General features: G+C 40.8%; 1 protein-coding gene across 1 annotated transcript in view; it reads right to left on the bottom strand.

Annotated features, from left to right (window-relative positions):
• LOC136428873 (low-density lipoprotein receptor-related protein 5-like) overlaps nt 1-26,710 on the bottom strand; it is a 78,692-nt gene that overhangs the window by 26,750 nt on the left and 25,232 nt on the right. The window contains exons 3-4 of the mRNA XM_066418682.1: nt 12,308-12,447; nt 4,429-4,531 (exon numbers count right to left, since the gene is read on the bottom strand). Coding sequence (XP_066274779.1) covers nt 4,429-4,531; nt 12,308-12,447 — 243 coding nt within the window. The remainder of the gene's footprint in view (nt 1-4,428; nt 4,532-12,307; nt 12,448-26,710) is intronic.

A 26,710-nucleotide genomic window follows, 5' to 3' on the forward strand; every position in this document is an offset into this window, starting at 1 on the left:
GGAATTGCTGTAGGACTACCATTTTTGTGTCTGATTACTTGTTGGAAGAAAACGACTTTTTAGTCGTCTCCATGCATCATGTAACATAGCCATAACGGGTTTCTAACGGTCACTGCAGAAAATTAAATTTGGACAATAACCGTCTGGATATGACAGTATTAACCTATATGTGTAGAAAGTGTGTCAAATACATCCTTATATAGTTTCATCAGGTTGGTAAGTCACTGAAAGAAAAATACTATTTTCACTCAATGTGATTCATTCAACTGATGTTTCAGTGACAGTACGTCACCTTTCTTAGGGCAATTCTAGTTCACATTGCACAGGTGTCGCAAAGTAAATACTTTGCGTTTGGAAACGCATCAATAAGCAGCGACAAAAACTCTTTTCACTCTACGTCAAATATAATGGCAGCAAACATTGTGGGCATTCAGTGGAAAGAATTTACCAAAAACCTATACCGATCTTTACCCTTTTTAACGAGTGAAAAACAAAGCCTTGTTTCTGTGTATCGAACTGTGTAGAAACCTGTGTTCATTATATGGTTCCGGCCTCGTTATATACAAGCCTGTTGTTATTACCGTCGGCAATGCAGGTCAGTGATGTCATTACACTGTCTTGCTCCAATTATTTCATCCTCTATAGACCATACAGAGACTGTAAAGTTACACAAAGGCAGCTAAAGGCGTAATGGAATATTCAATGTCTAGACTTAAGCCCCCCTCTCACTGGAGCCGCGGCACGTTGGCGACCTCGCTGCGACCTAAACTAGATCTGTGTTACCCTTGATTTTATGATGAGAATATCATGCAAAATGTACAAGTATGACTGAAAAGACTGAAAAACACACAAAATATAAAATGATTCGCCAACCTGCCGCGGGTCCAGTGAGATGAGGGGCTTAAGCCCCCCTTTCTACTTGACGGCGATCGCTGAGCGACCGTACAGCGACCAAAATTAGATTTTCTGTGACCCTTGAGTACGCATTTTTTACTTCCTAATATTATCATTTATATTGAACAATAACACCCCCTTCTGGAGTTTAGGACTCTAAAGTTCAGTGTGAGCATAACAGAAAACAACATTCAGCCTCTCGAGCGGGACGGGGGCGAAACCGACTTCCGACGACCTTTGACCCAGTGCTGACGTCACACGTTCGTAAAAATCACGTGTCTACAGCACTTGGGTCAGCCGATAGCTGAAGAAGACCGAGAGATTTGGTCGAAAATTCCGTTTGAGTCAAACTTTCGTTGAGTTGAAGAATAAAGTTTAATTTTTCATTATTTCATAATGGAAACCGCGTTACCATAAGAAAACTTCACACAGCCGTTTGAAGACGCGGAATGAAATTGTAGCTCGACCCCTGAAGCATGACATTGACCCGTATGGAAGTTAGCGCCTCGTACAGACCCTATCTGTTTGGCCGTAAAATCAGCTGAAGTTTAAAGAGGGAGAGACGTTCTCATCTATTTTACGCCTGCGGGCCTGCTGTCTGTGGTAATACGTTTTGCAGGTAGCAGTAAAACCGAATTGAAAGCTTATTTCCGCCTTTGATAGGGCAGACAATTTTTGAGATATTCCCTTTATCATATCTATGAGTGGACGGGCGGCCGGTGCTAATCGTGTTTTGAAGAGCCAACCCAGACGATCGTATGTTCAATGGCGTCATAGCTGTTTTGGGTAAGGCCCCTTTTCCACCAGACCGCTGTGTGATTCAAATGGCAACAAAACACAGAAGCCGTTAAAAGATTTGTTCTTTATCTGTTCGATAATTCGATAAGTGATCTGTCACATCTTTGGCCGCTCAGTGGGCGCAGCCTCTAGTGGTAAGAGAGTGTAAACTGCAACTGAGATTAATGAATATTGGCTGTGCAATATTTATGAATGTAAGAACGGAATTCGGACTATGTTTCAACATAATCCGCGAGCTTCTTAATGAATAAAAATCATCATCATCATCATCAATGACAATCCACCAATAACATCACGAAGTTTCCGTATTACCCAAATAGGTGGGAAAATACCATGGTGCCTCGTTCTTCTTTTCCCCTGTTGATGGTATCTTGATAAAATGCACTTAAACGTATGTCCGCATTTGGCCGTAACGGTGTATCATCAGAGAGGCATAGTGAAGCCCTATGTGTCTCCATGGAGTATTGCTATGATGGAAACACGTACCCTTGTAGTCTGACAGAGTAAATTGCAGGTGTAAATTTCACCCTTTGATTTCCCTGCTGCCCTGTTGTCAGTTTCAACAGCTTTCTCATTTGTTCGACCGTTCTGTTTACTTTCGTCCGAGCCACATAAAACTCGACAAAGCTGCAAATATGTACGGTTGGTGGCACAAATGCCACATGGAACGATCACACTTCAACTAGTCAGAGATTTTTTGTTTGTTTATTTCTTATATTGATATTCTCCACATACATGTGGATTGGATGAGGGAACAGGTGGTAAGTTTTCGAGCTCTTACCCCCAAAACATATACATCATCAGAAAATCTACATTCGTTGACCACCTTCCACTTCATCATCAGTGCATCAAAGTGTAAACATTAGCTAGGCACTGATAGACAGTTATGACATGCTCTGATTCTCGTGAAATGGATAGTCACTATCAGGGGTTAAGTGCCAAGAGACATATTTGCATTTCGCTTGATTTGACGTGTCGAAAATCTATTTGTTCATGTCTTTATTGACTAACTGCTCCTGCCTGCGTGGCCGTTAGGCGACTATCGGAAGCCTTTATGACCTTGTTGATGGTAGATTGTTTATTGATCGAGCTGTGAGAGACTGACCCAGTTTTTAGTTGTGAAAGGTAACAGGTGGCGGGTACATCATGTCAGACATATGTCACTCCACAGGTTTCAGATTGGATTAGCTTTGAATATATCTTTAGATGCAACAGCCCAAACAATGCAAACATAGGTAAATATATAAAAGCCTGCTTTGTCATTAGAAAAAAATACCGAAACTAATTATTTGCCCCACTCGATTGCAACACTATATCAAAGAAATATGCTAGCCCTTGTTGTATTAGTAATTAGGATGTCCAGCTTTCATTCTATACCTCTACTTTGTATTATGTTTTGATAGTTGTTGCCTACATTGTACCGTGCAAAATTGCCGTGCAATAAAGTTCTTCTGCTTATCATATCATAATGATTTTAACCGTGTCACACATATGTGTTACAGTTATGTTATGCGTCTAATGTCTACAAGTTAGAAATTCCTTAAATGATGGTAAAAGCCCATTCTCACCCCATACTACACAATCTTGTACTCGGTAGATAAGTCTTATAGAATTGTAGTTATGTACCAGTAGATGCCATACTTTGTACCATGCACAATTGTTGTGCGATGAATTTATTCTATATTGTCTTATGGCCTCCCGACCTTCTCCAGTCCACGGTTGGGAGATCCCAACAACACCTAGGAAGTTTACTCACACCCAAACATGTACATATGTAATAGTATGCGTGAGGGTAAAACACATGGCACAAAATCAATCAATACCCCCCTCTTATTCTAATACATACTAACGCTTAGACCAACTTATATGTTTCTTAATGTTTGCAGTGTTGATAAAAGCTGGTGATCTTAATGAAACACAGCAAAAATTAGCAAAGTTGCATTGTTTCGTCATCTTGATAGAGGGCATCACTTATCTAAATTGTGTAAAATCATTTCCGTCAGCCAAGTTCATCGATTCACTTTTATTTATTTATTTATTCATTAAACTTTGCAGACTGAAATCTGAGAGGTGATTGGCAACAGGATCGATGCATCCTTTACAAGTGCATTTAAAAGAGTACTTTGCCACCAGCAAGACATTTAGAGGTCAGAGTGTATGTATGTATGAGAGTACAGACTTGAATAGACCTTTCTGGGGATTTGGTGATAGAATCAACCAATGAAGAGATTTCAGGAACTTTCATTCATTCTATCGTTACCTCGTTTGTCTGTTACCTTCGCCAAGGAGATCATATTCTCGGGTATGTGTGCCTGTGTATCCGTCTGTTTGTGTGTCTGTATATGTGTTTGGGAACAGCATAACTTGTGGATGAATCTTAATGATATTTGATGTGTTGGCCAGTGTTTCAAAATGAAGAAATGAATTTATTATGGCCCCTCTAGCGGCTTTCAAAAGTAATACAGCCGAGCTTATGACATCACAAGTTCTGGACATGCTATGTTGGTGGATGTTTTTCTTTTTTTTTATGGTAGATGCAGTGTAGTTCTCGTACTCGTGAAGAAGTGGCGTAGTTTTGGCCCCCTACCCGTTTTTTTTTAACTACAGGGGCCAATTCTGTTTGAGACTTTGAATTAAGTCGCGGAACTCTTTTTCATATATCCATCCATCCATCCATAGATTTCTCCATTTCCCCTTGCTATCAGCATATGTAAAAAGCGAGGAAGAGAGTCTTACCGTCCACTGTACCCATGAATCTTGTCATGAAGACCTCACTTCCGGTTCCGTTCAGAAAGACACGTTTGATGCACCTGTTTTCCACGTCACTCCAGTACACTCTCTGTGGAGAGAGGGAGAGGAATGGTAACAAAAAGGAATGATTCGACTAATTAATCAAACAAGAAAACAAGTCCATTATCCATCAATGTCAAAAGATACAAAGACGGAAGGTCTGCTGCAGTACCAAGGTCAGATACCAGGGAGCCCAAAGTCGACCTTGACGTTTGTCTTTACAACATCTACCCACATTCTAAATATCATCATAATCCATGAAGAGGTACTTGAGTTACTCTGACTGCAAAAAATTGGAAACACAAACATAGAGAGACTGACCCAAAACAATATCCGAATTTTCTACATTGAATCCCAGCCAAAATAAATATAGTTACAGTATTACACGTAAGATACATGCGATAGATGCGGCTACCGATACGTGTATATCATATACATTTGTATACCACTTATGAATGTGTTTTTTTCTCAAGAATGGAATGTTGCATTGCAGAATTTGGAGCGATTCTAGAAATTCATTTAGTAGTCAATCGATGTTTAATGTCATTTTCAAAACTATGACTGGGAACCTTGACAAAAAAGGGAACAAAAAGATAATTCCGTACATTGCAACTTTTTAAGTTGAAAAGATAAAGTACGTCTTGACCACGAAATTTCACAAATATTGTTTGTAGCCTCCGATGCAGACTCCTCCAGGCTGTTTTCTTTTTCAAGTTACAATTTTATGCTATTACATTTTTTTCTTATTGCTGGCTGGGAAGGCCGGGATGAGCCGGGAGGAGTCTGCATCGGAGGCAATACTGTTTGATCATTTTCATCAAAGTTCATAACCTTTACCATAAGTTTAAAGAAGAACCAAAACCACATTTCACAGAACTACATCAATGACAATATATGAGGGGTATGAATAATTTCGTTGCTAACTGTAGAATAATAACAGTAGAAGACCTCCTGGCGTGCGCTGAAGATCCTCAAATACCTAGCGGTGCTGTATTTGCATGAAACCATTCTTCTCTCGACAAACTTGCCCATTCTTCAGTCAAATGGAGGTATTTATATTCATACTGCACGGGGAATGATCCCACATATCTGTCTTTTTCCTCCCGGTACTTAATCTTGTTGAGGAGGAGTTATCGGGTTGGCAGGTTTTCCCCCATACTTTATACCTGTCGTGCATGTAATCATCTAGTGATGAGCAGACTATCTAATGCGACAGGTTGGATGAGCCAGGAGACAATGAATTTATAGGAACGTGTCAAAGACATTCTATATTGATGTCTTTATAAGTAGTTCTTGTCTTTTCACAGTCAGAATTTGGGCATAATAAACGACAATGCTAGCATGCATACCAAAATACCGACGGCCGATGACGACTAAGGTAGATGATATCAACAAAGAACCAGGGGACAATTCATTTATAGGAACGTGTCAAAGACATTTTATACAGATGTCTTTATAAGTATCTCTTGTCCTTTCTCAGTCAGATGTTGGGTTTTAATAAACGACAATGCTAGCATGCATGCAGAAGAATGACGATGGACGACGACTAAGGTAGATTATATCAGGTAAGGTTGAAAAGAGAGGAAATGCTTGGTTAATTTTCTAAATCGAAACCCACGCATCTATATCTTTTGATCACACCAAAATACATAATTTCCTGACAATATTTCAACATGTAATGAACATAGACGTTGATAAAATAGAATATACATCCTTCTGATGTTTGCACATCGAATCTTACAAACCATATTTCCAGGTCTGGATGCATTGAATTCCCTCGTGGACAGTAAACCTAGCAGCCAGTTTGAAACCAGGCATAACGGTTTACGAAAACGTTGTTTTGAGGAGCATGTATAGCAAATATCATATATTTTAACTGCATAATGTAACCACGATGATTATGAACTGTTTGGTGCCATTGTGGTCACAGGCACTTTAAAGCAGTAACCACTGGACAGATCCTGTTAGCCTGGAGTCCAGCCTTCTTAGCTATAGTCCGCGGGGAGCAGAGCTTAGGTAGCGGACTAGAGCTAAGAAGGCTGGACTCCAGGCTAAGCTCCTGTGGCACAAGCGAGACGCAATGTTGTACATAAAGTTGCAGTGTGACAATAAATCTAAATCAGGAGAGACCCGGCTACACGCTGCGCGTAAAATGGAGTCGTGAAGTAAACACAGCACGGCGTCGAACATATGACAAACGGTGGGGTTCAAAACTATTTCCCAACATTCATTATACTATTTAGTTTAATCCAGATGTAATCATCAAATATAGATCAATAGACAACAATGATGACATTCCTATCCATTATGATAAGAACTCGAGTAAAGATATGATTATAACATCAGACAATCTGTGGATGTATAATTTTGACGTAAATCTCCGTAACACGACAACTTTAATTGCTGGTTGTTAATATGAAGTGGCGTCGTTTAATCTGGTTGCACTTATTTCCCAAGAGGATCGTTACTCTCCGCCAACCTGCGCGGAGCAATTTCAGCAAACAGGCATATCAGGTGTGTGGGAATCGTTTTCTAATTAATGATGATGTCCGTGTTGTTGTCTGATATAGTCCATGACTGTCATTCCCTTTAAGAGTAAGCAATATCTTTTTTGAGAGTGAAATGTTACCAGTAGATACACACAGGTCCATCTACCCGTTTTCAGGTGCCCCAGTTTACAATATAATCCAGAGATACGCTACGTACACGGTGCTACGTAATGCACAAATAGATAACAAGTTCAAACTCAGTACAAGTCCTAAAGCCCAAAAAGTCAATTTCTAAAAGCCGACACGGACGTTTTCTCCACACCAGTCTGGCAACTATAAATGTTGTATTAGTTCGTTCCTTCGTTGGTTTCTTTGTAGTGCCTATAGCTAATGGCTTCAAGAATCCACTGATCTGTGGCAGAGCATTTTACTGTACAAAATCCAATCTTTGGGCATAATCTAAACCATGCCTAAAGGTTCCATTTTTTTCTGCATTCGAGTGAAGAAACAGAATCTTTAAGCGTGCTTGTAAGCATTTTTAAGCATATTTAAGCATATTTCATCATCATCATCATCATCAGTCGACGTGCTTTCGCTACGACGGGGTTATACCGCCCTTTTTACGGGGTGACATACCCTTTCGTTGGCTGTCATACAAGACGGGGATGCGCCAGGTCTCCCGTCCGGGTGAATGGTGTAAATCACCGTATGGCTGATACGAGACGGAGGTTCGCCAGGCCTCCATCCGGGTGATTTGTACTGAATCACCAACTCCAGACAGAAGGATTTGGACCATCGCACACCGGGGCATGGCCCTAATCTTTTTCGAAAGGTGTGGTGGGTTCTTTTGCGTGCTCGGGGTGTGGCTCTCCCCAAACACGGGACGTCCATCTAACGTCCTATCCGAGCATATTTGAAAATATCGAATTCCATGCAGTGAGCTTCAGATTCCCCATTGCACTGATCACCCTATGCTGGACACACCGGTCCTGAAATGATGATGTGATGTTTTGGTCATCGTCGACGAAACAACGGACGAACAGCACATTTTCACAGGGAAGGGTTGCTAGCACGTCTCTTTGACTTTCTCGAGACACCTCCTTGAACACGTACGAGACCCATAATTTACGTCCCTTTCGAAAGACGGTGCAACCCCAACCGAGATGTCCTGACCCCGTCTAATTGGAATCAAGACCTCAATTGTATTTTCAATACGTTTTGTGTCTTTTGCTGTCTTTTGAACTGTACGTTTGTATCGTGCATCGTATTCCATTAGAATACAAGGCTGACACGAATCCAATCTTTGGTCGCTGTACGGTCTCTCGGCGATCGCCGTCTAGCGGAAAGGGGGCCTCACGACATACCGGATATGGCAATTACAGTATTACAAAGCATTATGATCCCACCTTATCATATTTAGCGTTATAAATGTGTGAATCTGAAACGCAAAGACACGTATGACTCCAAATAGGGCCATCTGTTCAGTTTATCACGTCCTGGTAAAGGACTGATAGATTCGCAATTACTTAAGCTGCTGGGGCAGGATATTTCTTGTAACACGCTGCCTACTGTACGGGGATACGTAGGTCAATGCCAAGGTTGTGGCGTCACTCTTATTTTCTGGTCGAACCAATGGAATAGAAAAAAATAGAAATAGAAAAGAATGGAATGGAGTAAAACTTAATAGAACGGAATAGAATAGATTAGAACAGAACAGAACAGAATAGAATAGAATAGAATAAAATAAAATAAGAAAAAGAAAAAAAAATAGAGAATAGAATAGAGTAGAATAGATTAGAATAGAATGAAACAGAAAAGAGTAACATAGAACAAAATTGAACGAAATAGAATAAAACAGAATAGAATAGAATAAAATAGAGAATAGACAATAAAGAATAGAGAATATATAGAATAATATATAGAATAGAGAATATATAGAATATATAGAATAGAGAATATATAGAATAGAGAATAGAATAGAATAGGCAAACGGGATCTGGAATCGAGTCATCTCAACGCTCCTCCTCCAAACATTCTTCTTTATTCTTTCAACTGAATTGTCCCTAACTGCCCCAAGACGAGATCTAATAAGAGTGCTTTCGTGGAAAGACTGAACTTCCCTCAGAGACTAAGACACACGACGAGTAATTAATTGCTCTTTAAGACCATAAAAACGCAGACTTAATCCCTCATAATCTATATTAACGAGGGATGTCAACATTTCCCTCGTTATTCCGTTCCAGGTAATCTCCGTTTCTCATCACTCCAAAGACTTGGGAGGATGCTTATTTCCTTTGGTGATCCGCCTTTCTTCCTACCTCCTCAAATGTTAGAAGATGGTATGTTACGCCGTAGGACGGTTTTACCGGTTATACAGATACAGAACCGTGTACTACTTTTAGCAAATTAGAACAGGAAATAATGTTGCCACCGTGGGAGGAGCGAATGTTTTTAAAGGACGATTACACAGAAGAACGCACGTCTTTATACATTGCCCTAAGATTGATGCATGCTTTTAAGAAAGGCGATGTGGTCCTCCGAGTGATTTGTTACTGTGAGACGCGCCGTCAGCAAGTAATCCTCAGGGCAACGCCGCGGAGATTTTCCCCCTGAAGCGTTGTGGAGATGTGGAGGACCGAAACTGTTGCAGTCGCTCACCCATATGAACGTTGCATGGAAGGACGACCTTGTAAATGAGTAATGATATAGAAACTATAACGGACAAGGTTGTTATGTATGCCCTAACACTTGTGTGGCGCCTCTTATATTAATTAGATAGTCAGAATTAGTGGAACAAGAATACGAAGACCATAGCATGTACAGGACGAAATAAACAAAACCCAAAAGTTCTGCTGCAGTACCAAGGTCACACACCAAGGGACCCAAAATCGACCTTGATTTTTGTCTTCCCAACACCTTTCTCGGCATTCCAAATACCATTACGATCCATCTTGAGGTTCTTAAGTAATGCTGACAACAAGTGTCAGGAAGCACAAACCCGCTCGCTGACACAAACTTGTCTAAAACAATACCTTTCAATTTTTTTTCACGGAGGTTATAATCTTGTACATTAGAAGTAATTTCCATCGCATACGATGGCCTTCATCTGAAGTAAAGTCCATACTTGCTATGACTAGTATGAGTACCCCACATACACGAGACATCACAATTTCACCATGGCCAAACATTACAGGTACTAGAATTGTAAAAATGAGTTATAGTGCCATGTTCACGTCGTGGTGGGCAACTAAACAGCTCTAGGAAATGAAATTGGATGCTAAAACGTAACATGGGTTGCCCTGCTGAGTGCTGTGTAGACGACCGTATGTACGCACAGGAGTTTTACAAAGATATACTGTAGCCGTCAATAGCTGTCTACTGGTGTTCAACATGGAGTCGTGTGTTCGGCAACAGATGGCTTGTCTTTTCTAAGCAGGGGTAAGACAGGGAAGGCCGCCATCTTTCTTATTCCATCCCCGGGGGATGTTTTAGAAGTTTCTCACCCATCAGTCTCTAGTCAGTCCGTCCATAAATCTTGTACCTCAGCCGGATGACTGATGATGGCGGCGCGGGGAAGATAGCTACTTGTCACATCATTGCCTCAAGGTGGATCATCTTCTTTGTGGTTTTCCTTGTGCCGCAGGACTCGAGACAGGGTACGTAGATGTTAATATCAGATCAGGGTGTAGACAATCATAGGTCCTGGGGTGTAACGGTGTCGCAGTAGCAGCTTCGTCTTGTAGAAGTTTTTGATTTTTTTTGCTTGTTAAGATGAATGGCTGTGATTTTCGCGTTGTGACACCGATATCTTGTCGATCTTGTTATGTTTATGGAGCTTTGTGCATTGCAAATATTCTATTGTGTATTATTACGTTCTATTGCAAATGAGAGTAGGCCGCCCATACCTTACATTAAAGAAACTCGGATCGAAATTGAAACTTGTCTCAGGGACTCAAGACAGGATAGATGCTAATATCGAAATAGGGTGAAGACAACCATAGGTCCTGGGGTAACAGTGTTGGAATAGCAGCATAAGCCATGTAGAAGTTTTGGATTTTTGTTGTCGTTGGAAATGACTGACTGATTTTTGCGTCGTGACACCGATATCTTGCCGATATAGTTATGTTTATGGCACTTTATATATTGCAGATATCATGTTTTATAATACATTGCATTGTAAAGAAGAGAAGATCACCCGTACCTTAGATTTAAGAAACGGATTGAATCTGAAACTAGTCTGAGGGGAAAAGACAAGACTGAGAAGATGGATGAATGGGAATTGCTCTCTAGTGCAGAACTTCCCAGCAACCTCTGCTTTGAGGGTAAGGGAATACTGAAAACTAAACTTTGTGCATGCTTCAACTGTTTGAAGTAAGAAATATGATTATGATACAGGGATATGAAGGCGATAATCCACATTCAAGCATATTTGATGCACATTCACACAAACGATGCCAATCAAACTGCTGAACTGAACAAGTTTTGACTAAAATGGGAATGCTTAGACCCTCCCTGTTCGTTCTAACCCCGAAAGTCTCCAGATTGGGCAAAAACTTTCAAGGAAGAGGAGTATTCTCAAATATTTCATGGTGGCACTATCACTGCGCAACGCAACTCTGATGACGTCAGCCTCTGATAGTCAGGAACGTTTCTGACAGGAAGCCGTGATGCATATGGATGACGGTCTCGCGAGAGGTCAGCTGGGGTCACCTCGGATGTGTACGGAGTTGAGAGAGCGTGCCGCCTTTGAATCGGTGCAGCAGGGTCACGCTTACGTACATGTACCTGAACTAAACCCGAGGTGGGCGAATGCCACAGCTGTCAGTGTATGAGGGAGTGTCAGGCATTGATCCGAATTCGCAGATATTTGGCGCACACATTGGCCAGGCAAATGAAAAACTACGGTCGACTGAGTTATCCAGTCTCATAGTAGGGAAGGGGCAACAAAGTTGAAAAGGAAAATCCCCTTAGCTCTTAGTTCGGCATAAATGTACAAAAAAAGTCTTCATTCTTCTTATCATCAACATAGAGGACTTGAAGGCCCTTTGATATAATTCTTTGAATAAAGATTCTTGCAATGTTATTGAGCATCCCACACTGATAGAAGAACCACCAAATCAGCATGGGAGTTCATCTGTGTTGGTAGTAACCATTATGCTTAACTTTCTTCCATTACAAAGGTATACACGATTACTGAAATTTTCAACGACCACTGTCGCCTTCTTCATGATTTATAGAAAATTGTATCCGTGTATAGTATACCTTTGTGTTAGAAGAAATTTAAGCATTGTACTAGAAGGATAACCGAGTTATTTGGCGCTGTTTGACTGCATCACCTGTTCTACTGGATCATAGTCGACGGCTACAGGCCGGATGCCGCGGTCGATGGCTGCTCGGGTCCACACGCCTCCCCGCCCGGGCGTGAGCCGGACCACCTCCCCGGTGTCACCGGACGCGTACACCAGGAAATTCAGCTCTGGAGGAGGGAAGGCAGAAATATGCAGTTATAAGCCTGAACATTCAGGATCAATATCCAGTAATTTGACAATGACAATATTGCAAAGATGTATCTGTATTCTTTTGTTGTGACTTGTACTTAATATTATAACTGATTCACTCACACCCTTAACTCTTTTCGTAAGTGTGGTGGGATCTTTAACGTGCTCGAGGAGTGTCTCTCCTTAAACACTGGGCATCTGGCTCTGCGTCCTTCCGAGAACTCAACGAATGACATAGATAAAAAATGAATCTCTTGGTGTTTTCTGTGGGTTTTTTTTCAGTCATACTATCATTTTTGCATGATATTCCAATTACGAAGTCAAATGACATACAAACCCAGATAAGGTCACATCGACGTTGCAGCATGTGGAATTTTAGCCCAAAGACAAGCTAATCAATTATGAATTTGGATCAAAATAAACTCAAACTCGAACGTACAGCTCTGCCCCTACAGCGACCCTTTCCTATCCCACGGGTACCGTCCTACAAATACGACGTAATGTTTCTCCAGACGACACTAATTCTTTCCCTGGCACTACATATGATGTACAACTCCCCTGGGGCGTCTGGGAAAACCTCTAGAAATTCATTCCAATTTTGTAAAGCTCCGCCATTCCTTCATCTGTTCACCAGAGGGCCCACATACGCTATTGATGAATGTTTACAACCGTTTGATCAGTATATTTGCGGAATATTGCCACTGAAAGTTTCTCATTGCGTATCGCATTGCTGGCCGGTATGACGCAGCATTATTGTGACGGTGAATATCACATTATATCATTTCGCATTTACTTCAATATATTATTAAGAAGTTCTTAGTGGGTACACTGTCTCATATCCAGCAAGAAATGCTTTAAAATAAGAAATTTGAGAAACGTTTTTCTTTGGCTATTGATTTATCAACTAATTTAACATTTCTGTGAGGTGCCGACAACAGGGTCGTAATGAAATAAAGTGGTTCCCATATACACGGCTGGTACCTCCAGCAGAATACTAGTTAAACTATGCAGATAAAGTACAGTTAGTACAAGTTGGGCACAAGTTAGAGCAAACTTTATGACATAATTCACCAAAGAAATTACTTTCAGACGATCTTAACACATGTCATGTCACATATCTCTATTTCGTGTTGAATATCCCTGTCAGCTTTTGCCAACCAATTTTCCCTCCTATCAGCGAGAATGTCTGTTTCACCAACACAGTTGTTCATCGGACCGTATAGTCTTTACCACCATGCACCCCAGAAGGCCATTTACACCTGCCATAATGTCTTACCACTGACATATCCGTATTCTTGCATTCTAAACGCGATGGAAGACCCGTTACTTGGTTCTGATAAGCTAGCTGTTCGGAGTTCGGGCACGTAAAGGACTAGACGGTTTTTGGACATTTCATGAGTACCCTGCCAGTCTGTCTTCTTGTGATCGTGGAACAGATGACAGGCGAAGATTGGATATAAAACGGTTGACTTCATCGCTGTCATCAGCTGGTTTGTACACTGTGCTTCATCTGTCATCTCTTGGCTCAGTAGATACTGACATAAGCTTTGTCACACATAGTAGCCGACCACGGCCCCCTGACCTTCTCCAGACTATAGTCGTGAGCAAGGTCATCTGTGGTTGGACGTTGGTCGGCGAGATTGCTTACTAGTCTTTACAAAGTCATTGGTGCAACGACTTCACGTCATCTGTCATCTCTTGGCTCAGTAGATACTGACATAAGCTTTGTCACACATAGTAGCCGACCACGGCCCCCTGACCTTCTCCAGACTATAGTCGTGAGCAAGGTCATCTGTGGTTGGACGTTGGTCGGCGAGATTGCTTACTAGTCTTTACAAAGTCATTGGTGCAACGACTTCACGTCATCTGTCATCTCTTGGCTTAGTAGATGCTGACATAAGCTTTGTCACACATAGCCGACCATGGCCTCCTGACCTTCTCCAGACTATAGTCGTGAGCAAGGTCATCTGTGGTTGGAAGTTGAACGGCTCGCTAGTCTTTAAAAGTCATAGGCGCCAAGACTGCACGTTTTGAAGTTATCAAAGTTAAAAAAGTCATATTCTTCTTAGATGTCATACGTGGAGCGAATTGGAGCTACTATAAGATGGAACTCCAACCAACATGTCTACTATTCCTGTATTCAGGAAGTGCACAGAGTGACACTAGTGTGGTAGCCTAGTATTACTACAGCTACACACACGGCTACAACACTAGTGACGTCACTAACTGCAGAACTATACAAATACACTCAAAGCTATAATGTACCTCACTAGTGTCCCTTCTACAATAATTCAAGGATACTGCGAGAGATTTTTTTTTTTTGATTTTCTTGTCACGTTGACCATCTCCAGATGGGAAGAAAATGTCTTGCTTGTGTTTTTAAGAAATTAGGCAAAACCCAAAGCGCGCATGGATGTCATCCATAGAGTTTACTTGCCGTGGCCTTCTCCACTTTGTTGACGTCTCCATCTCTCTCAGACTAACGCCCCTCACGCTCTAGTTGGCTTATTTGATTCATCTCCACCTTACTTGTCTTAATCGTTACCCAGACGCGGCCAGCGACATCACTCATGCCGACTGATTTTCAATATGTTGACGTTTTATAGTCATAATGGGTCTCTATTCCCGCAGGCTAGCCTAGTGTTTGCTCTCATTGTTAGGGCCCGTTTACACTTGTGCGTGTATTCAAGTCAGCATGACATACGTATTAACGTTGTTTTTTTTGTTTAAGGTTAAGATTGCGTAGAAAAAGTTTGGTCCACAGTTGTGCAGCCTGGTTATCGAACCGAAAAAAAATGACTTTTTCGTCGGCAAACTTTACCTAAACCAAAGAAATGTCAATACGGAACTTATAAGGACTTGAACATACGTACAAGGTTTTACACCCCCGTTTCACTACAGGCTGCGACCGCGTTGCAACAGCTGAGCGACTAAAGTTTTGACAGATTTTTCAAAACATTTTACATTAGAAGAATTAATTTTTTACCTTTTCTGTGATTTTTTTGTCTTTTGAATTGTACTTTTGCCTCTTGCATCATCTTTCAATTATGAAATCAAGGGTCAAACAAATCCAGCGTTGGTCGCTGTACGGTCGTTTAAAATATAAATGAGTTTGAGTTTGAAGATCTTTATCGTACATTTGCGCTGAATTCGAACTGAGCAGGGTACAACAATGATATGTTTACAAACATACACATGCTGGTACAAATATCTAAGTGTATACATAGGATCAGCTTCATACTACGTCTTGGTAATAGTGAAAATGCACGATTTGTAAAGCACAACATCAAGCATACCTGTCATGACAAAAGTATTTCTTTACGCATGCTTTAAGGCATGCTTAAAGATTGGAAGTTCGTGCAGTGATCGTCCCTCTCGACCCCTCTTTTTTTTACCAAAGAGGGACATTTATATACAGTTTCCAACCGACACTGTAAAGAACCGCTCAATCTTTCCCGTATTGAACAGACCAGGACGTGCCGAGGTAACATATTGCCCCAGAAAACTTTCATTTCCAGAAGCTGACCTTGGCGACCGCTGGGAACGAGATACCGACTTGTCATGCGTCTCTGTCCGCGCGAATTTCCTCTCAGGAAGTCCGAGAAGCGTTAGATCAGAGTGGACGGGGCGATGTAGTACAGGGACCAACGTCAGAACGGAGGAAAGGACGTTAGAACGTTAGAACGCTAGAACGTTAGAATGTTAGAACGCTAGATCGTTAGAATGTTAGGACGCTAGAACGTTAGAAAGCTAGAACGTTAGACCGTTAGAACGCTGGAACGTTAGTGGAATAAACTCAGCTCGTTCTGTCAAACGTAGCTAAAGGACTGCCATGTTCAATATTCGAGCGTTTAAGTGGGAATCTCACTGGACTGCGTCAAATTGCACAGTTTGCAAAGTCGCGCAAGCTGGCGCCAAGCTGTAGCCAGAAATTGCGATTGTTTTTCTCTGAATTCTTTTAAAAATCGCAAATGGGCGCAAAATGTCGCAGTCACTGCAAATCATAACATGTTACTGACATTAGATTGAGATACCGACTTATTCCTGTCTGCACGCATTTCTTCTCAGGAGGTCCAAGAAGCTTGATCAGAGTGGACGGAGCGATGTGGTATAGGGATCAGCGTCAGAAGAGCGGAAAAGCCTACAAACCAAGCAGAGGTTCAGCCCTGACTCGTTTTGACGTGGCGTTTTTATCGGGCCTTCTGTTTTGTCAGATTTTCTTTTTGTCAGCCTGCCAGCAAGAACGGACTGAAAAACTGACTGATAGAACGGAGACCGGGTAAACTAGAAAGCCCGATAAAAACACCTAAAGATATGTCAAAAACAAGCCGGAGCCGAACCTCTGCTTGGAGAGTAGGGAAAGCCGTATGTAAGTGGACTTAAACTCAAACCTAGCTAAAGGCCTGCCATGTTTAGTTATCGAGCGTTTAGATCGAATCTGACGATTGTTTGGATCGGAATTAGACGGACCATATACACAGAAAAGATATACATATATTCGTGAATAAGATCACTTAGAGCGGCCGTTTTGACACTATTCCTGTCGTCAAGATGGTCCTGAGGTTTAAGTAGAGAGGCCATTCCCACCTTAGCCCGCCTCCTCGTGGTTCTGTTATAGTCTTTCTAAAGACCTGGCACTGTTTGTGTGACGTTAGAGCTATGAAAAGCATTAGTGCTTACTTCGAGTTCGCAGTCCTTCCAGCGAGCCTGGGTATTCCTCGCTCGTATCCTGACACATTGTGATCTGATAACGTTTAATAGTCAACCGTTTTCAGAATCTTCTTTCGCCAAGTATCGAATTTTTACAGAGTTTTATCATAGCTTGAAGGTTCATCTTTGTTGGAAGAAGTCATTTTGAAACCGCAAAGTCAAATTGTAATTTCCACAAAAAAAGGATTTACCGCAATAATCGACTGCCCAACTCGATTCTTTGTCAAAAACTGAGTATGCGATCCATTTTCATTGAGCTATTTATATAAGGGCCTTACAACTATCCCTTGACATTGACGGGGGGCGCCATAAACGTTCTGCATCTTATGATCCATTCCTCACTTAGTGTTTCATCTGCATAACGTGACGTCACAGATGTGGTGGCTTGCTCGTTCCTTGACAAAGACTAGAGAAAATGTGGGCAAGACGATATTTTTATGTTAGGAGTTAACGTTACAGTTCAACCTTGCTTCAGAAATATTCTATCATGTACCGCGTTGTTTTGCATGCATCTCGGTCGCTTTAAGCCCCTTCAACAACTACGCTGGCATGGCCCGATGGATAGGGAGAGAGAAAGGAGCCTTAGGCTAGACTGATCTGATCATATGGATGACATCCTTTAGGCTCTGAAAGGTCTTTTAAATGACTGAACTTGCAGAATATAGTATACCGAAAACTTTATTCTTGTTCTTTCCAAGTTTCTTGGAAAAACTTCGCTCAAGGTTCGAAATACATTTTGTGCAAGGGGTAAGTCCACGAAATATTGATGAGATTTCATGATAGGAAAAGATCATTGTATGGCATTAATATAACTTTTCCGATATTTTTTCTTTTCAATTTAAGGCACAAAAAGATCATGTGGTAGCTTACTTGTACGATTTACAGTATGGTCACAATCTCTTTCTTTGTAAAACGGACGAAAATTGATGCGAATGTCATCCATGTAATTAAGACAGTGTGGCCTCCTCATGCAAAAAAAAGGGGGAAAGTTGTCTAAATTGTGATTCTTGACACAAAACATATTACACTACATAGGGCTGAAGAGCTGCTTTATACAATTTGCAGTATGGCCACAATTCTTTTTTTTTGAAAACGGACGAAAATTTATGCGAATGTCATCCATGTAATCAAGACAGCGTGGCCTTCTCATGGCAAAAAAAAGGAAGAAAGTTGTCTGAATTGTGATTCTTGACACAAAACATATTACACAACATAGGACTGAAGAGTCTACGCTATCCCCCGGCTAAGCCTTTACACATTTCATGCTTAGCCTGGTTTCAACCGTCACAAAGTACCGCCGGAGGCCGGACTCTGGCGATAACATATCACAGGATTACCCCCTGTCCGACCATGTAGTAAGAAATCATGTGGTGAGATAACGTCCTAGATCATCCCGATCTGATGGAGTAAAGAGACTACATCATAAGCGCGTTTCGAGGTTCTCATACGGAAGTCAGTATGGCCCCCTTTCCATAAAGCAGGTATCTTACTGGGCCACGCCTACTTGCGCCTGTTTGCGAAAGACATTCGCACAAGCGCCCTTCGACGCCAATTTGTTGCCTGAATTGGCGATTTTTTTTGGTGGTGAAAATGTTTTAAAAAATCGCAACCGGCTAAATGGCGCATATGGCTGCGAAATAGACGCAAATGGACTCCAAAAGGCGCAAGTTATTTTGTAAAAGGAACATGTCAGAGACGATGAAACATCACAGGACTACACTAGATTACCCCCTGTCCGTCCATGCAGTAATATATCATATGGTGAGATAATATCCTAGATCATCCTGATCTGATGGGGTAGAGAGACTACATCATAAGCGCGTTGCTAGGTTCTCATACAGAAATAAGTAATGCCCCCTTTCCATTTTTCTTATGCTTCATCTTAAAAACGTCAGAGGAGTAATGACACCTGTAACCACCTAGGTCCTCCTCCCTCAAACATGTCCAACGAAGTTTTGAGTCCGTTAATTATTGTGATGACTCCCATTTTCAGCTGTGTTGCTATTTTTCTTCTATCTCCTCGAAGGTATGCCCTTCCTCCTTCTTCCACTTTTCCGTTAAGCGGGTACTAGTATTTCACTGGGCCGCGCCTACTTGCGCCTCTTTGCGTCTGTTTGGGAAAGACATTCGACAAAGGCGAGAACAAGCACCCACATCGAAGCCAATTTGTTGCCAATCGGTATCAATTTGTCTAAGTTTCAAAAAAATACCAAGTGACAAAATGACCCAAACGGGCGCGAAATTGACGCCAATGGGCGCCAAATGGCGCGTTTTATTCTGTAACATGTGATATGTCAAAGGCTGCGACCGCTGAATGACCAAAAATTCGACAGGTCGCTAAACGAATTTCATACATAAAGGACAATTTATTTTTTACATTTTACCTGTTACGTTGTCTTTTACACCTTGCATTCTAATCTGATTTCAAAATGAAGGGTCAAACAGGCCAATTTTGGTCGCTCAGCGATCGCCGTCTAGACGAACTGGACAGGGTGCATAACGAAACTATCACGGGCACGTTCCGTGGTTCTTACGGAGAAAGCAAGAAAGTGCGATACCTGGCAGTGCCTTGTCCCAAAAATTTATCGTTCCCTTAAGGTATTGATATTACTTAAAAGAAATCCCGACGATATATCACCATTTATGTTCTAGCGCAGCTCTTGCTCATATTTTAGCTTTTTCTTGAAGGATGATTTCATTTCTTTCAACCTTATACTACGTCCTTTTTTAAAGAAAAATCTTATTTTCAATGATCAACTTTCTGCATTACGCCAAATGTTGAGTTTTGTTGCCTTTTAGAATGTGAAAGAAAAGAAGTACCCCCACCCCCCCCACCCCCCCAAATTTACTATTAGACTTGTACACTATTTGATCATTTCCTTCTGCTGCGGATAGTTCATTTTTAACGTCTCTGAATGTTATTCACAGAAAAAGATATGTCGCTTTTTAAAAGTCGTTGGTCTTCTTTTAAACTGTTATGAGGTAAAAGGTTTCAGTTGGGTTTTACACTGCCGGTAAGCCAACGGAAATCAATTGATACAAGTAATACTGCGCTTGGTATGCCATACATGCTAAATGCAACTATTAAAAGGCACAGACATCAATGAGATATCAGATGATACCTGTAAAGAAGACGAAAGGAAGCAAACCGTATCAATGAAAGACTTGAAACTGTTTGTTGTAAGTACTGTGGTTAGTCATATAGAATATAGTGTTACGCAGCATAATGATAACGTTTTTTCATGTACGTTATTGTAAAAAGCTTTCAAATCGTGTATATTTAACTTCACGGTAGGGAGAAAGTAGAGCGTTTGCAGTAGATTTTTAAAACTTGAAAGTTCGCAGTTAGAATAAGCTAGGGGTAGGCGGGTAGAAGACAAACCATACCATTTTTCGCGGTGGTTTTAAGTTCGCGGGTCCAGTGACAGGGGGGCTGTCACCCCCATTACCGGAGGACGGCGACTTTGCTGCGACCTAAAATTTGACAGCGTGCTGAACAAATTTCATGGATAAGAAGTTCTTTTACGCTTTTAATGTTTTCTCGACTTTTCAGTCAAAGTTTTACACTTTGCATGATATTCCAATCATGAAGTCAAGGGTTACACAAATCCTGTTTAGGTCGCAGCGAGGTCGCAGCAAGATCGCCGTTTAGCGGAATGGAGGGCTTAAGTCGAAATTATCGATCTATGGATATCTGGAAACATCTGGTCTTCATGCATACGTGACGATATTTCTTCACCCAAGTACGAACACTTCACGCCAGATAGTATATGACAGCCGGGAGATAAAGCTTTGTATCTATGTATCTGACAGTCTGATAGAATTTCCGTTTCCCGTCAATATTAATGTATGTTTCTCATTTTAACACCAATAAATCAAATGATTTGAAGACAATATGTACTACTGTAATACTATAAAATCGCACTTTGGTACTGGCTTAGAGGAGACATAGTATAGAATCAGAACACATACTGTATTCTTGTTATTGTGACAAAAATTGACATACAGTACAGAATACAAAAGTTATATCGGAGTAACAAAAAGGACAGTGACCCTTCGGACGGTTATCTACAAACTAACTGCAAAACAGACATACAAAAATAGTCTTCCATTCGTAATATTTGTAACATCATATTACCATTATATACGGCTTATCGTGGGATTCGGTATCTTAATACGAACTAGAGTTCCACGAACACATTATCTTCGCCAAATAATCAAGGCTTATTATGGAGAGTGATTGATATTTACGTGCTTATCACCCCCTGCAAATTTGATCATGCACCATACCATTTGGAAGTTATGATGGGGCGAATGAGTCCAGTCTAGATGGGGTTGAAAATCATTTGGTGGTACAGGACTAGTATATGTGTGCTGATACAAATGTATATGTTATAACTGGTCATGAAAAAATGTATGTTGATATTATATGGGCCACAAAGGTTCGATATTGCAGTGTTGTAAGTTGAAAGTGATGATGAAATGGTAGAGTCAATTGATATGAATAGAATAAATCTTTATTCCATATCATACACATTTTGAAAGACATAGTACATAATATCATAATTTCATTATTTCATGATATCATGATATCATTATATCAATTTCATAAATTCATAAATTCATAAATTCATAATATCATTATATCATAATATCATAATATCATAATATCATAATATCACAATATCATAATATCATAATATCATAATATCATAATATTATAATATCATAATATCATAATATCATAATATCATAAATTCATAATACAATAAATTCATAAATTCATAAATTCATAAATTCGTAATATATCATAAATTCATAATATCATGATATCATAATATCATAATATCAAACCATAATATCATAATATCATAATATCATAATATCATAATATCATAATATCATAATATCATAATATCATAATATCATAATATCATAATATCATAATATCATAATATCATAATATCATAATATCATAATATCATAATATCATAATATCATAATATCATAATATCATAATATCATAATATCATAATATCATAATATCATAATATCATAATATCAGTTAGATTTCTGAGACCTGTTACTGTTTTTTCGTGTCTCTGTCTTAAATGTGAAACACCCAGGAGGGGAGTTCAGTCAGGTCCTGATGGGCATGGGTCTGTTCATCAGATTATCCTGATTTATGTCACTATCTGCGCAAGAACCTTTTCTTACTCTCATCTACGAAGGACTGTGGTCCACATCCAGTGTATGCAACTGCATTTTACAAACCACATAAAGCTTAAACCACAAAATCAGGCCTTCTGTGGTGCCTGCTGCTTGCACATTTCCTTATATTCATCGTTTTGACTTGTCCCCACAGGGCCAGACCTTTCCTGTGTTTGTTGATATAAGCTCCGTCCCAGCGGGAGTGTAGTTTGGCCGGTGGTTTTTGAGGTCACCAGAGAGCATCAATCTAATTTGCACAGGCCTGCTGACAAGCAGGTGTTGTCCTTAGATATAGGTCGACAAAAGGTACTTAGAAATGTAATTATAAACAAGCCTATTTCACCACTTAATTAGACCATCATACGTCTTTATTTATTAATCATTACCTCAATAACCTACCTGTCCAAAACAATGCAAATTCATCAAACCCTACCCGAGTTATTCGACTCCAAAGGTAACATAAAAAAGCCCACTGCAGTTCTAAGCAAGCCACTAGGGGGTCTAAACTTACATCACTTACTCCCTGCCCCAAGAGCTGTACACCACTTAAAAATCGTTACCATAGCACTTGTATGAAATTGGTGGCGGTGGAGTTATTCGTCTCCAAATGTATTAACAAAAACACCAACTGCAGTTCCAAACGAGCAGCTAGGGGGCCTTAATTCCCACCACTCACTTGCCGTTCCAGAAGCTATATACTACCAAAAAATCATGAACCTGACGCCTCCAGAAAATTTGGCCTCAAACGTTGAAGCTCCGCTGCACTACCTCAAATACCCGATAGGAGGCCCATTATCGAACTTGGCCTTCCTCTTTGACATCACTACCTATCCACGAAATATCATGCACAACCGCCAATAGCTCCTCGAGTTATGCTGGCGACATACAAACTCTCACACACACAAAGCCTGCTGCAGTTCTGTAGGAAAGCGCCAAATAAATCATTTTTAAACTTGACCTCCGTTCCCACAATCTCTTCCAAACTACCAAAAATCATTGAGATCCATCAACGTTTCCGTCACTTTTTTTGCCTACATACAAACACAGAAAAATTAAAAGTCCGCTGTAGTGTTGTTGGAAAAAGCCAGGTGAACGATTTTTGAACTTGGCCTTCCTTTGCACAACCACTGCACACCTACCAAATATCATGAAGATCCATCAAAGGTTTCCCGAGTTATGCTCTTGACATACATACAGACTCACACAACAGCCGGCTCAACCGAAAACATAATCTACCCCGAGTTCCTCGGCGAAGATAATTATTATCACTGAATGATATACATGTATGAATGATAGGTAAGTCACCACACATTGAGCCCCATGTAAAAGCAAAATATCTTTCTTAAGAACAAAATCATTATAAAAACAACCGATATACGCTGAATTTATGAAAAGAAAAGAGTCGAGTAGTTTAAGAACTGCAATATATTTCATACAATATAAGGACTTGGCTTCAAATGAAGTACTCTGTGATTTAGCCAGTTGAGTCTGACCCCTTGATCCGCAAGTATATCCTTGAAGGAGAAAGCGTCAAATTCAGTAACCATCGGTTGTGCTGTAGCCGCTCAATAAACGCAATCAGGTGTATTGAAAGCCAAACAGGATTACAATGCCAGCGGCTATATAATAACGGTGGAATGAAAAACTGAACGATGGACTGCGGATTGGATTGCCGGATAATTTGCTGGTATCACGTTTCGAAAGAAAAAAAAGAAGATTACGGACGTGGGTGAAACGGATGATACTTTTTTTTCTGGTAGTGTTTGATATTTGTAGGTTTCAGTGGTACATTTTAAAGTTTGATAAAACGGCAACGCTTTGGTCTTTCGGATAACAGAAAAGGAAACTAGAAATTGAAGAGTCTTGAAACGTACACTATCAATGGTGTCTCAGTTAAGCCCCTGTCACACATGGTCGACCATGGCCTCCCGACCTTCTTCAGCCCATGGTTGGGACTAATATAGTCGTAAGCGAGCTCGTCTGTGGTAGGGAGTTGGTCGGCCAGGCTGCCCACTAGTCTTTGAAAGCTGACTATAAATTTTTAAAATCAAAATTGGGAAAGTCAAATTCTGATTGGACGCGTTAAGACTAGCGAACTGGAGCTAGAATAGGATGGATTCCAGGCTACTCCCAACCCAGCGCCGACCTTTGTTGGCAAGTGGTCGGGAGCGAAGTCGTAGGAAGGTCATGAATTCGTGACAGAAGGACGTACCCGAAAGGACACCGTTGCTATCACGGCACAACATCTATTTTTTTAGCTGGAGAATCATTCATTCGTCATCTCTTATTACCATCATGAAGAATGGAAGTATTGTTTTAAGTGTGTCTGTGTGTCTATCTGTGTGCGTTTCCTGATATTTGTTGTCAGCATAACTTTAGAACCTCTGGATGGGTTGTAATGGTATTCAGTATAACGGTAGGTGTTGGAAAGACAAAGATCAGGATCCTCCTGGTAAGTGGCCTTGGTACTGCAGCAGAACTTCCGGCTTTTTTATGTTTTCTCCATGCTATGATCTCGTTAGACATCGCTTCCCTGTTGCTTTGTCATGAAGCTCTTCTAAGTTTCAGTTCGTCCCAACTTAAGAACCCAAAACATTCCCGATTACAACCTCGCAACCATCGCTCGGCCGGATGCCAAAATAGTAGAGTAGAATAAACGGCTACAATTTAAGGAACTTCACACCCTCAATAGAACAGTGCGCTAACATATAATCACCTCAAACCGCGGATAAACGATCAAGATAGCAACATTTACGGGAATCAGAGGGAAGAGAAAATAACATGAATCATCCGACAAGAGTGGAGAGTGAAGTATGGGCTCTGTGGACTTAACTTCTGCCGCGCAATTGAGATTCATGGTATGTTCCGAGCCCAAGTTGAATCCCATCGCCAGGCCCATCATTACCCACCCACGGATTGACGTTAGGAGTCCATTGTGCCCCGCGCAGGGAAATCTGCATATCTAGTGGAATGTTAGCATAGAGAGTATCGATTTTGTTCACCTGAAACCTGAATTTGAAGACAGTGAAGAGTATAAAATCTAGATCTACTGTGTTGTAGCCACATAAACTAAAAAGTACAAAGCAAGAGTTCGAGAAACGCATATCTCCGTGAAAAGCATCTTGTGTATATTGTTTGAACGTAGTTTATTGATCATACAAATACGCATGTGTCAATTGATTGGATCTTGTCACTCTAAGCCGCCTGTGGTGAACGTGACTAAAATATAGAAAAGACATAACTGTGAAAAACATCGACAGACTATCTGCCAACAAAAGAACAAGGACGTAGCATGTCCAGGACAAAAGATACAAACACCGAAAGTTCTACTGCAGTACCAAGGTTACGCACCAGGCCCAAAATCCACCTTGACCTTTGTCTTCCTATCCACAATTCAAATATCATTACAATCCATCCACAGGTTCCTGAGTTATGTTGACCACAAAATGTGGAAACCCCACAGACAGACAGGCACACACACACCCCCCGAACACAATACCTCAGTGCACGTAGGTTCTGATGATATGAACATTCGTTACCTTATTGATAACAACTTCACCATAGCTTAACTTTTCATCCTAACAGTATACATCGCACACAAACTATACGGACAAAACAGACCAAATCCCCTAACAGAGTATGCCAACAAAAATCCAAGTATCTTAAGAAGCGAGCACAAATCTAAGAAGCAAGTTTGTTTGAAATATCACCGCCCAATGTGGAATTTGGCGTGATTACAGACTAACTATCTGGGGCCTGTGTGCGAGAGATAACCTTGAGGTAATGGATGTATCTATGGTCCAGCAGGACTCCCACGTTCCCGCCGATCTCTCACGGCAGAAGAAGATATCTGGGAATAAAATCAATTCAGTACGCTTCGCAGCGGAAACCGCAACACAAGCCGTATACATCCCATAAACGCTGTGGTATGGTAGTGCTAGGAAATAATGACCAGTACATTACGTGCTGCAATGATAGAGCTGTCTACAATAAACGTTCCGACCGGAAAAATCGCTTCTTGCATAACACCGTTATATAATAGCATGTTTCCTCTTAAGACCGCTAGCAATACCTATCCAACTGTCTTCTGTTTTTACGACTTTGTGTAGGTTTATGGATGGCTTGAAAACATAAAAGCTTCTACATTCGAGTTGGGAAAAGTTCGTATAAATCGTCCCGGACTTGCCGCTCGCTTCGCCGAGTCGTTCCAACAACAATCATGGCGATAAAAAGATTGGCAAAACGTTTCCAGATTTCTATCGACCCCGGTTCTGCCGTTGTTGATGAAAAGCTGCTCCTTTCGCCGCCCAGGGTCAGCCG

This window comes from Branchiostoma lanceolatum, chromosome 2 (genome assembly GCF_035083965.1).
Source record: "Branchiostoma lanceolatum isolate klBraLanc5 chromosome 2, klBraLanc5.hap2, whole genome shotgun sequence".
Classification (NCBI taxonomy): domain Eukaryota; kingdom Metazoa; phylum Chordata; class Leptocardii; order Amphioxiformes; family Branchiostomatidae; genus Branchiostoma; species Branchiostoma lanceolatum.